The sequence below is a fragment of the Epinephelus fuscoguttatus genome, linkage group LG15 (assembly GCF_011397635.1).
Source record: "Epinephelus fuscoguttatus linkage group LG15, E.fuscoguttatus.final_Chr_v1".
NCBI lineage: Eukaryota > Metazoa > Chordata > Actinopteri > Perciformes > Serranidae > Epinephelus > Epinephelus fuscoguttatus.
Genome location: NC_064766.1, coordinates 15,884,246 through 15,897,743, shown reverse-complemented (window position 1 = coordinate 15,897,743; position 13,498 = coordinate 15,884,246). Strand labels below are relative to the sequence as shown.

Below are 13,498 nucleotides of genomic sequence, written 5' to 3'. Positions count from 1 at the left end.
AAAACAACAACTAAGCACTCAATTCAATTTTGTATAAGTTTTTATTTTACATATACTACAGTTGTTGTTTTTTTTGATAAAGACCACTTTTCTTGACATTTGTAAGTGTAAAGAAAAAAAAGATGTACAGGGTTTTTGGCTTTTCAAACATTTTTGACTGATGTTTATTTAAAAAACAAACCAAAAAAAAGAAATTATATTTAACAAAACCCAGTCAATGACAGAACTGAAGGAGTGGATTTTTTTTCTTTAAGTTTCATCCACAAACTAGAAGATATAACTGTTAAAATGTAAAGTTGATTTTGCTCTTTCACCGTTTCAAGCTTGTTTGCATGCAGTGTTATAAGTTTGGATAGTAACATCTTACAACTGAATACAAAAAGAAAATGCTACTTTTTCAGTCAAACAAATTGCACCTTTTTCTTTTGGATTCAGGACATATTGCACACGTCAGATAACGTCAAAACAAAAGATAACAGAAAACAGGAAGTCAGAAAAATAAATCCTCATGTCTCCTCTTCATTAATGCTAATTTATAAAAACAGAACTGCCGGCGACGGTGGCGGCTGATGAACGTCACACAGTGAAGACACAGTGATTGAGATACACCAACTCTGGTATGATCACAGTAATAAACCCAGAACTGGTGACCTTTTGACCTCTCAGTCAGTCTTTACTGAACATTTTAAATCGGCTTCACTAACATTACTTTGCTACAGTAGCTCCTAAAATACTTCAAATTGAGTACTAAACGAATATAGAACAGCTACGGGTCTAATTTAAACTGGTCGAAGCGTTGGCTCGTCTGCAGATTTTCATGTGATTGTCTGATTCTCACTTGTGATGACGAGATTGTGTTTCTCTGATGAAATGCTTCAAAAAAAAACCTCTCGTACTGTGTCTACAGCACTTTTTTGTGTAGCCCCTTCTGGTTTTATATTAGCATGTTCAAAGATGGAGAAGTCGCCATAATGCAGAATGATTACTGTACAGAGCATTTTGACGTGACAGAGTGGTTTTTGGTGATTAGTCTAGTCAGAGACAAAACACACATTTTGCAGATTTTGAACAGAAACAGGAGGAGTACATTCTTATATTTTTTCCAGGTCCATGTAGCTGAAGGAGAGCACAGTCCAGAGCAGAGAGAGACGGGCTGCAGTGATCTGTTTACAGATACAGTTAAAACAGTTTAGGCCTTTTGAAGACGACGGATCAGCAATCTGCAGGGTTCCCACGCAGGTCCAAAAAGTTTTGAAAAGTCTGGAGCGGGATGTCAATGATTTCAGGGCTTTGGGAGGACGAGAAGTTGCAGGGAAATGTGAGATGAAATACATTCAGCTTCAGGTCAATCAAACTTGTTTCTGCAGGAACCCCGAATCTTTACACACACTGAATTTTTCTTTTCTGCTGTTAAAAACAAAACAAAAAAACATCTTCCAGGACACAGCAGCAACCCTGACGCTCACTTTCGCTCTCCTGTTAATGGCTTAGAATCCAGTGCACTGCTTCTGCAATTTAATACAGTTCTTATGTATATATATCTTTACATCTTCAACACTTATTCTCTTTAAAATAACTCGAGTGATTATTTCCAACCACTGCAGGACAAACAACAAGCGCTGATGATGCTGAAGCTGATGAAGTGATTGATGAGATTTAAAAACTGATTTCCCTCTTCAGCCTTATGTACAGATTGAGTTTATCAATAAAGCATTGGAACCTTTTTTTAAATCATCTGTCTACTGTAGGACAAAAAAAGGGCGTTTTGTAATCTTATTTCACAGAGCGTCAGTCAGTCAGGAGTCCATGACGGTCGCTTCAGTAACACTGTCTTTAAACTAGGATCTCTGGAGGCTACAGATGCAGAGTTAGGATGAAGTAATTATGCCTACAAAAATATGTACAGCAGGTTAATGGATTTATCCATGAATTAAAGCATCTGGTGATTGATGAGTAAAGCTTAAAGAGAAGTGAAGCTGAAATGTCTTTTCTTAATCACTCGATGAGTCGCTGCTGCAGGCACTGAGCACCATGGTGCAAAAAACAAAAAACAAACTAAACTCGCCACACAGACACACCCTCCCACTCGTCATCTGATAATTTGTATTTTCCTTTTTAACGTAACTTCAGAGGAACAGCCCAGGCTTTTCAGTGGTGGATATGAATCTCCCTTGTTTATGAGCATCCGTGCTACACAGAGGCCACAGAGTTCAGTGCTTCAGGACCCCCCAACTGCCACAGTGACACTGGAGTGACGAGTGAGCGACATACAATGCCTATAATTAAGTTTTCACCCTCCTTGGAAGTTTAATTGTGTTACAACACTGAATCAAAGAAGATTTAAAGTGGTTTTCTCACACTGACAAACAGAAAAAGACCCTTTAATGTTGAAACATCTCTTCAGACTGATCCAAATTTTATATATAAATAAGCAGTTTCGATACCCATTTTCCTTCTATTGATACACCCGTACCGGCTGTGTATTCTTCCTCTCTCATCATTCTGTCCTCTGCTACTATCCAAGTAAAGATGCTGTCAGGTTCTAGCATTGTTACATTTATATTTTAATAAAAAAATAAAGTTTTATGGCCTCAATTTCTCCCCGTGGTAACGAATATCGATAATTTTTTAAAATAGAAATTCCTGTATCGTGACATCACTAATTTACCACCTCCAAGTCAGTATATATTAGCTGCACCTCTGGCAGCTATTTCAGCCACAAATTCTTGATCAATAAAGGATCTGGGGTCAGTTTCATCTGTTGCACTAAGCCGTGTGATGCAGATGATGTCCACACTGCGGTATATTTTGAAGGTGTTACTGCATGGAGTAATTGTTTAAGTGTGTCCCATTAAAAGAGGGTAAATACTTACACATACAAGTATTTTATGTTTTATATTTCCAATTAATTGTTATGACTTTGTGGAGAGTCATTTCATATCAAATCTACTTTGATTCACTGTTGTAAAAACAAAACTCAACTTTGCAGGGGGGTTAATACTTCTTATAGACACTGTAACACCACACAGGGGTCAGATGGCGAATGATCTCTGGTGTTCATTTCCTGCTCGGCGCACCCTAACATGAACACCAGAGGTCAGGAGTACCTGTCAGGTGAGGTTCAGGTACACAGGACAACATGACAAAATGATCCTGCTCTGAGTTTCCTCAGGCCCCAGGCGGCCTCCGGAGCAGAACAGACGGCGGTTGGATGCATAGGTTTGACTTGAGGAATGCTACCCCGCCTGGCACGCCACAGTTTTTTCGGGCTCTTCTGAAGTGCAAACGGTTGAAGGGAGATGATGGAGGAGCGGGCTGTGAGATGATGTCAGAAAGTAAAAAGGATGTCTGGAAGTGACGATCTCAAAGACCTCTAGGAGATGATTTCCAGGATGTAGAAGACGAGCTCCATGACTACCGGGCCCTCGCTCAGCTGACACGCCCCGCCGTGGATGACGGGGATCAGAGCGCTGTCCAGGTCGCTCAGGTACTGAGGCAGGAGAGGCTGGCCGTTACTTCCTGCCAGGTAGCCCACCTGTAACGATGAAGACAGGTCAGACTGGATCCTCACCACAAACATCTAGATTCAGTTGACTGTCAATCAGAACAGCTGCAAAACCCACAGTGTAAAATTTATATTAATATACAGCTGAAACAAAAGCATATTACTGTCCGTCTCTTATCACTCCATTTTTGTGTTACACCTTCACTTTGTTTTAAGAAGTGCTACATAAAGTTTTTGTGCTTGCAGTAATGTCTCTGTAACATCTGAATCATTCCACCTGGTCAGAGTCCAGCGTGACCCTCAGTCCCAGTTTGGCCATGCCGTCCTCCTTCAGCAGCTTCAGGTGCGGACAAAGCGCCATGCAGAAAGCTCTCGCTACGTTCTCTGTCAGCCGGCTGTGGTCGGCCGGGTCGCTCAGACCATTGGGTTGATCTTCACTCTGGAGGAAAAACACCTGACAGACAGAAACACATGATAATATTTTCATTATTACCACCCCACAGTTGTATGCCTCCACTCACCGGTCAAGCTTCTCTAAAGTTTACATCCATGGCTGTGAAAACATGGATGCTTCACACACATCTTTCCACCAGCAGCACAGAAGACCTACACAAGCAGCACAGTGTCAAGGTGGACACCCAAGATTAGTGTCACCAATTCAGTATCTGACCAATTGTCTCCCCTTCTCTTCTTGAGTTATGACGTTGAGCAAAGGCTAGAGAACTGTTTTATGCAGAACATTATGATGTCACGGTGCAGCTGACCTTTGACCTTTTGGATATAATATATATGTCATCACTTCATTATTTTATCTTGTTAGACATCTGTGTGAAGTTTTGTCATAATTAGCCTATGGATTCTTTTAACGTTTGTGCCAAATTTTACGAAATTATATCAAGGTGAGATATCACGTTCACAAGAATGAGACAGGTGAGGTCACACAGACCTTGACCTTTGACCTATGACCACCAAAATCTTATCAGTTCATCGTTGAATCCAAGTAAATGTTTGTGCCAAATTAGAAGAAATTCCCTCAAGGCGTTCTTGAGATACCACATATACAGGAATGGGACGGACGGTCGGACAACCCGAAAACCATGGCATATAAATGCACAGCCCCCACAAGAACTTAACATTTGACTCAGATCCCAGGTGCATAAGAATGGTGCACGACATTCTGTAAGAGATGACTAGACTCGGATTTGTTTAATATTTGACAATGAGAAGGTAGTGAAGGAAAAAAACATCATTAAATCAACAGAGCTGAGCTGAAAAATAACGTTCTTTGAATAAACAAACCTTAATCCTATTTCTTCCACAAATAACAGGAAAAGAAACAGGTCTTAAAGCTGCACTAGACGTGTGATGTGATGCAGGTAAATAACACAATCCCTGAACCTTAACTGTTGGTGAATCAAACCTAATCACAGTGCTGACTCAGTACTGTGCAAGTCAGTGCTGGTCTCAGTTAAAAAAAGACTAAGCGTTCGAACCCCCGGCCTCACAGAGTTCCACTTAAAAACACCAAACATGGCTTGATTTTCTTACTTATCCTCAGTAAAATACAAAGTGTCAGCTGTATTGTACCTCTGTCCATCGGATGACTTTGCCATTGGCTTTGAACTCCGAGCCGTGGAAGATCTTGACGCTTGTGATGGACTCCATAGACTTCCCGTCGATTGGACTGATGACACTGAATGACAAAAACCCATGAAACAACAGTGTTTAATTAAACAGAGAATTAAAAATGGAGTGTAAACGTAAAACAGAAGAGTAAGGAGGAGGTGGGGAAGGGCAGAGTGTGGTTTCACTGAATGAGAGAACAACCAAAAAAACCCGATAACATCGCAATCACCATTTTAAATTAAAAAACAAGTATTTTACTTGTATCTTTCACTGGTGTACTGTGTTTTATTCTTCAGTTCTACATGCTGCATGTTCTGCCTTTTTATGTTGTGAAAAGCTAGATGACCCTCTTATCGCTATGACAATAAAGTTCAATTTTTTTTTTTTTTAACCTATTTTATTCTATTACGAACAAAAGTAAAGTGAAGAAGGCCTGAGGAAAAAGAAAGTCAAGCAGTAATCAAACAACAGACATGGTGTATAACGCAGTAAATATGTAACTATCCTGCTCTGATAGCAGCATGACAGCTGTTAACTTATCTGGTGAAACAAGGGTTAAAACAGCTCCTGTGCAGACACTGTTCTGTTAATGAACTGATAGAATATCTGGTGAAAGGCCTCCATTATATTTAATAGTCAAAAGTCACATTCATATTTGCAGATTTTATCAGTACTGCTGTAAAATTGATTGCCTTGGTCTGTATCTCAAAGCCACGTCAAACCGCATCATTCCACCCGGCTGAGACTTTCCTCCAGAGGGCTTCCCCGAGCATGCATAATGAGTTTTTATAGAGAAGTAGTAAAAGCAGCGGTTGGGAAGCTATCAGTTCAATTGTCCATGACATAAATGCATCTCTTCCTCCGTCTCCCTCTCCTCGTCTGTTCACCGGCTCTTTTCTCTTCCTGTCTCACCCCTTGTTGAAGTTGTGGTCGTCCTCTGTCCACTGGATGTGGACCAGCTCCTGGTTCTCCTCCTGGTCGGCTTTGCCGCACGTGATGGTGAAGTCCTTCATGTCCCTCAGGGCTTGCCGTAGAGAGTCCATGGTCTCAGCTGTGATCTGGATCATCACACCGTCTAAGGGCAGAGGGAGAGGGGGATCCATCATTATGATTAGTGCTGAAACAAATACTATATAAATCTGTTAGGTTTTTTTTTTTTATGACATCACCTCAGGCTTCAATTTAATATTTTCTGACTTTTTTTTTTTCCGACAGCAGTTTACAAAACAAAACATAAATTATGATAATTTCTCCTGCTGTTCAATTTTTTTTCACAATTTAAAAACCTTGTAGGACATTTTGGGAGAGATTAAGTCAAATAAGCGCCATATGTCGGGGAGACTTGAGGAGGGATTAAATAGACAAAAATTTAAAATAAAAATAGAACAGCAGTCAATGAGGTTTGCTTGACTAAACATCATAGGGTCTTTTGTACGATACCTCCACAAAATTAGGTCGTAAGGGTCTTACGCATTTCACCCACGAATTTAATGAACATATTTTTCTTTCTTTTTTTTGATTCAAATTTTTATTTGGAACAAGGTTGGTACATGTTATACACTACAGCACGCTGTACACAATGGAGACAATGGAGTAGCTGAAGAACTTAGGGGAGTCAGTGGGTTAGTCTCGTCTAAAGTCCGATCTAAAGGAGGATACATATTCAGTCCATGCCTTCCAGCAGTCTTCAAACTTTTCCTGTTCAAGTCTGAGTACAAATGTCAGTTTTTCCATGACAAAAATGTCATGGATCACATTGATCCAGTCCTCAACAGTGGGGGTTTCAGTTTTCAGCCACTTTCTCATGAGAGCCTTCTTACTCGCCATCAACAAAATATTGAACATATACCTATTTTCAAAACCCTTAACAGTAACTGGTCTCAAACCCAAGTACAATCTTTGGAAGCAGAATGGGATTGTTACTTTCAATACCTTTTCCATATCAGTTTTGATTTGTCCCCAATACTGCCTGAGCAGTGGGCAACCCCAGAACACATGGTAGTGATTCGCCTGGTCCTCTCCACAGGACCTCCAACAAGAAATGTCTCAGTTTAAAAACCGTTGTTGTGCTGGTGTTTTAAAAAACCTTATTATATTTTTCCATCCAAATTCTCTCCAGGAGAAGGCCGCTGTACTTTTCCACTGTTGTTTGTTCAATTTTTCCCATAATTCCAATCGCATTGTGAAATTCCCTTCCCTTTCCCATTTTTCTTTTATATAAATTGTGTCCTCACCCATTAATTCAGTTAGTGCGGTATACAACTTTGAAATACTTTTATGACCTGGGTCCGATTTATATCCCTTTGAAAAAAACATTCAAAATACCTGAATCTGTCTTATCTAAATCCTCCTTTCTTATTATCTTCTCAGTATAATGTCTGATTTGTATAAATCTGTATCGGTCCAAATTCATTAGGTCATGTCAAACTTTTAATTCCTCAAAGTTTCTGAAAACTCCGTCTACATAGAGGTCACTATATTTAACCATGCCGTAATCTATCCATTTTTTAAATCCAGTATCTATCCTGTTGGGGGTAAAATCTGGATCATAGGCTATCCATTTTATTAGCTGATAGGGTTCTTTGGCCTGATGTTCTCTAATGATTTGAAACCAGATTTTGAGTGAAGTCTTTATCCATGGGTTAGCTTCTTTTAGATAATTAATTAATGCACTATCACCTGTTATAGCTTGCAGTGGAATAACGCTTGATATCTGGCATTCTATCTCTTTCCACTGTGCCTTGTAGGATGGGTTGCATATGTGGACTAGAGTTTTTATCTGTGCTGCCCGGTAATAATTTTTAATATTTGGCAGGGAGAGATTTCCTTTCTCTTTGGGTAATTGTAATGTCCTATACCTTATCCTAGGCCTCTTTCCCTGCCAAATAAATCTTGAAATCATCTTATCTAATTCAATGAACATATTTTTCTAAAGATGAAGAGAAAAAGTAATCCTTCTATTACATAAATATCATTTACAATATCGATCCACTCCTCTAATGTGGGGGGTTCAGGAAGCAACCAGCACCTTGTGAGGACTTTCTTGCAAGCAGATATCAAAATAGCAAACATATATTTGTCACAACGCTTTGCCTTTAAGTCCGTACATCCTAAAAATAATGTAGGAAATTCCAAAGGAAGATTTATGAAATTCTGTCCAGAAAGGCAGTTGTTTAAATAAATAAATAAATCATTTAAAGGGCAACTCGTCATGAGAAGTATGATGGTGATGCTGTTAGGGTTCAAGATGACTTAAAAAAAAAAAAGTCTGCTAAAAATGGGAAATGTGAAGCTGGACAGATATGAGCATTATCAGGTGAGTGAAAAAAATGTTCTTGGTGGAAATTATGGCAAGTGCAGCATAACGTACTAGCAACCAAATATCAGGACATCTCAGCCTCTGCTGCACATATCTTTTAAAGATTATTTCTTTGGGCTCTTTGCCTTTATTTGATAGGACAGTATGTTAATATGAAAAGGGGACAGAGAGGGATGACATGCAGCAAAGGGTTGGAGGCTAGAATCAGACCTGCGGCTGCTGCAGCAAGGCATTGTCTTTGTACATGGGATGCCCGCCCTACCCACTGAGCTACTGTGCACCCCTGCTGCACATGTTTGTACCACACCAGTCTCTCTTGTGAGACCATCATTGGGGAACCCCCTTTTTAATCATGTTTCATGCAAAAATGTCAAACATTCACTGGTTTCAGCTTCTTAAATGTGAGGATCTGCTGCTTTTAACTGTTTCATATCATCGTAAACTGACTTTCTTTGAGTATTTAGACTGTTTACTCAAGGCTTCAGGAAACTGTGATGGACAGTTTAACTCTTTTCAGCCATTTTATGGACAAAACAAATTCAAAATAATGAGCAGATTAATAATTAGATGGTTGTCAGTTGAAGCTAGTGGTGGAAAATATGGATACAATCCTCTTTCACAGTATATTTTTCCTTTTTTTTCATTAATTTTGTTTGAGAAACTGTTTCCAGATAAAATAATCAGATGGCGATGTCTGTTTCTGGACCTTATTTTCAGCTGGTATGTGATGCTGTCATAGTGATAACCAGATGCAGATGGATATTCCAGTGTATTAAATACATGGCAAAAAGTTAAGTACACTGTCACTTTGTGGCCAAAATCACAAAGGAGTCACATATTGCAATGAAGCAGTCTTTCTCACTGGTTTGCAGTATTTCCCACAACAGCATAATACACCCAGCATAATACAAAAATAACTGTATAGCAAAAATCTTTGGCAGTTTGTAAGTTTATATCTTCAAATCCTAGTGGCAGCACTGACCATGAATTTGTGCCAACATGGGCGTTATTCTTTATGTGTATGGAGACTTTTGTTAGGTAGCTTCATACCAATATTTTTTGCTAATATTTGAGCATTTTTACAGCCAGCATGTAGTTTGTTGTTACAGTTCTCACCTTCCACAATGCTGGTCTTGGCTAAGAAGCCTGATGAGGCTTTCAGAGCACCACTGAACACAAAGAAGCAGGCTCCAGTTACTGTAGTAACAATACAAAGAGAAAAATAAATCACAACTTCACTTCATGAATCAACAACTGACTGAGGTCAATTTGTTTTCAGGCAAACAGAAAGGACAAGAGAGATAATAAGAGACAGCCAGGAGGAGGATTTTCAGGCAAACAGCTCTGCAGACAAACTGGATATAAAAACCAGACAGAGTGAGAGATAAAAGGAAATGTGATGAATCTTGTCTCTGCGTCAGCACCTTTGCGAGGCTGGTGATGGATGCTGATGGCCTGCGTCTGGTAGTTCCCGTCATCGTTTTGGACGCACACCAGGTGGGAGTCAGCCCGATCGTTGAAACACGCCCCCATGGCCAGCACATGTTCGTTGGACTTGTTCATGGCCTTCACCAGCTGCAAGGACAAATAGTATCCATGTCTAATTAAGATGCCCTTTGGGTGCGTGAGCTGAGGAAAATGGGCTTAACAGAGGCCGCCTGGTTAAGCCTAATTGCAGTGGGCTCGTGGGTGAAGTCCTCGAGTTAAATGAGATGGTGTTGAGATGACAGATTATGAGGAAAGACACTGACATGGGTGCATATCAATAGTTGAAAAATCCCACGTTTTAATTCTGCTAAATCCCCTGCCTCTGCGTCTCTTTGAAGCCGTCTTTTGCAAATCAGAAATAAAACTGAAAATCTGGAGGGCTTTAACCACTTGCTGCGCTAAAGGCTCGCCCGCAAGCTGTCGAGAAACGGTCCCCACTTCACATTACTGGGTTCCCATCTGTTCCTGCATCAGCAGCCAAACGCTACAACCGGCATCGCTCTCTCCGCCGAGGCTTTCTTTCTCAGCCAAATGGTGCTTCGTGTGTATCACTTCTTCTGGTCGGACATTCATTCACACCCTCGAGGCAGCGGCGTTATAACAAGTAGGCAGCCCACGCCTAATGTTCAGCTGCAGGGACCCTGGAGAGTTTGTCACACATCACCTACACAGAATGAACATGTGTGTTGACGCTCGGGGAGCTTAACAGGAGCCTCCTCCACTGATGTCATTAGTCTGTTGGAGGGTTTCATGTTGTTAGAAACATTATGTATGATTCTGCTTCAAACGAGTCACAGCTCTTGTTTTTTCTCCACCTCTAGAATCAGTGTTTATGCCAAGAAGGAGAAGAATTGGAAGGTTTTGTAGTTTTAGGGTGCCTCAACATCAAAACAAGCTTGGCTGGTGTGAAAATTATCAATCAAAATCTGGTGTGAACCAAACAAACGGGCCAAGATGACGTGAGAGGAGGGTCTCACTCAGCTTCCAGTGGGACTCTGGTGAGGCTCCTGACTGACTACACGTTTGATGTTCACTGCTGACAAATACCTCCACCCTTCCCCTACATCCCTTTAATGTCTGCACCATATTTGTACATTTTATTTATTTATCTTTTGTTGTAAATGCTGAATTTGAATACTTGCTGTGTTCTATAAATTGCATTAAGGTCAATCAGGAAGATTTCCTTTACGCTATATCCATTCACAATTCTCTCTCTAGCCCACTCCTACTACTTCCACCAATCAACTGACCACAAGTTTTCCCTCTCCGAGTTAGCCAATCAAACTTTGCCACTATCTCCTTGAGGCATTCATGTTGCTGCTGCCAAACTTTAAATCCGTTCTTCTCTCTGCTCCTGTCAGCTGTCATCTTAGGCAGTATCGTCACGCCCTCCCCATTCACCTCCAGTCATCTTTCCCTGAGCCCAGGATGAGCTCATCAAAAGCCCATACCTTTTCACATCCAGATCCTCAGCTCCCTCTTCATCACATCTCATCACCACCATTACCACCACCTGCATCTAGACTCCACAGGGGGGATCCCTAATCTACTACGTCTTTACCACCCTCCCGGAATAGATGACATCACAATGGGGTCTAATCGCCAAAGACTTTTCAACCTTTTCATACTTATGTGCACATGTAAGTAAATATTCTGTTCTCTCAGAACGAGTCTCTCCTGATTGAAATAACTAATAAATCCATCGTCTGAATGTGGACTGTCAAGGAAGCAATCGGTGTAAGCAGCATATATATGCGAGATAGTTGGTAACCATGCATGTACATCATATGCAGATGCATTTTGTACTTCTGTCCTGCTCCGTGTATTTCAGTAGTTTCTCATCAAAAAGAGAGCGAAACATAGCAACAGCATAATAATCCTCCTGTTATATTACACAAAAGAAGCCTCTGTTTCCACCTGCTTGTCGTTACTCAACATAAGGTCAAGTAGCTGTCTTGAATAATAATGCTCACGATGGTTCCAGCTTTTAGAATATGAGAATTCCCTGCCTTTCTCTGATGCAGATCACATTAGACTGAATATTTTTCGTACAGATTAAGTAATTTACGACAGTGTAAGAACGTTTATAACATTACATATTTAATTTTCTAGAAAATTCTTTTGAGAAACTGTAGAAACTGAAAGAATAACCAGATGTGGATGTCTGTTTTTGTGATGCAGGACACTCACCTCATTATAACGATTACTGGGGATCTTAATGCTCGTCTTCCTCACCTCCATGTCCACAACCAGACCTTTAACCACTGGTAGCGTGTACTGGTAGTTACGAAAGTCCTACGACAGGGACAGAAAAATGATGAGGACAGGGAAACTGTATTTTTTTGGTAACATAAGTGAGAAAATCATCCTGCTACACACAGAATCTACTGCATTTTGTAAAGTGTATTCGAGGCTCATGTTATTTTCCAACAGCACAAAGCGAAGCTCTTCAACCTCGAAAATAAATAATAACCGAGCACAGGAAGAGAAGAGAAAAAAAACAAAGCAACTTACTGCGAGCAGATTCATGATAGTGTGGCCGGTCTCTCCGAAGAGGGGTTTTCTGAAGCGAACACTGAACAGCGGACACGGATAAACTGCAAAACAAATTGTTTAGTTGTTGATAAATCCACAATAGAAATGGTTTACCACTCAGATATCATCAATGATTTCAAATATCAGGGTTACTTATTTTTCATTTATCAAGTGTCTCATTCAGTTGTCATGGAAATATATTCACTCTCTCAAAACGATGCCAACATTTTGGGTTTGTTCTCGCTTACAAAAAGTTACAGAGATGTGGTCAGGGAAAAGAATATTTTTATTCACTTTTATTTTATGGTCTTTGTTGCTGTTACAATGTTCCTCCTTGTTTGTTTTTATTATTTTAATTTATTAATTTATTTAATCAGTCTTGGGTCTGGGTCTGTATTTTTGGTTTAGTGGGTGCTCATGTTTTTATGAACTGCACAACTTGTGTTTCCTGTGTTTTCTATCCGCTTCACTCATGAATGCAAATGAACTGAACAAGAGACCCCACACACACACACATCAAATACAGTGCGCCTGCAGTTAGGAGGAACGTTCCTAATCCACAAGTGAAAAATAAGGCTGCTTTTTTCTCCGGCAACCAAAGCTCCTTAGATGACTATTTTTAGCCTTATCTCAGCAAACAGCTGGAAATAAGATCTTGCCACAAACTCTCATTAGCAATAAAAACCAATCTCAGCCTCAATCTGCAGTTCAGTGGGGATCCTCACACTGACGAGCAACCCACACTCCTGCTGGTCACTGCTTAAGGTAAGAGGTAGTGGCGTGGAGAGCTACGCTGTTTGTGTGGTGAATTAATTTTGCGGTGCTGGTAACATTTTGTGTTTAAGAGCCTCAACTGTATGCGGCTTTGTTAATGTATTCTATCTGAGCAAGCTGCAAGAAGGCAAGAGGCTTAGCGGAGCCAGGCGGTGCTCTGTGCTGGCAGGTCTGGCTGTAAGAGAGGGGGATTTGGTGGGAGAGGAGGCTCTTTGATAAAACCCCCGACAAGACTTCCTGGTTCATGTGAG

The 13,498-nt window shown here is 40.4% G+C and overlaps 1 protein-coding gene across 2 annotated transcripts in view; it reads right to left on the bottom strand.

Annotated features, from left to right (window-relative positions):
* Nucleotides 1-22: 22 nt before the first annotated feature.
* Nucleotides 23-13,498, bottom strand: part of zfyve9a (zinc finger, FYVE domain containing 9a) — a 36,689-nt gene continuing 23,213 nt past the window's right edge. For both annotated transcript variants that reach the window (XM_049599547.1, XM_049599548.1), the window contains exons 12-19: nt 12,453-12,535; nt 12,129-12,233; nt 9,875-10,025; nt 9,567-9,647; nt 6,044-6,206; nt 5,093-5,198; nt 3,783-3,959; nt 23-3,535 (exon numbers count right to left, since the gene is read on the bottom strand). In XM_049599547.1, coding sequence (XP_049455504.1) covers nt 3,374-3,535; nt 3,783-3,959; nt 5,093-5,198; nt 6,044-6,206; nt 9,567-9,647; nt 9,875-10,025; nt 12,129-12,233; nt 12,453-12,535 — 1,028 coding nt within the window. In that variant the 3' untranslated portion in view covers nt 23-3,373. The remainder of the gene's footprint in view (nt 3,536-3,782; nt 3,960-5,092; nt 5,199-6,043; nt 6,207-9,566; nt 9,648-9,874; nt 10,026-12,128; nt 12,234-12,452; nt 12,536-13,498) is intronic.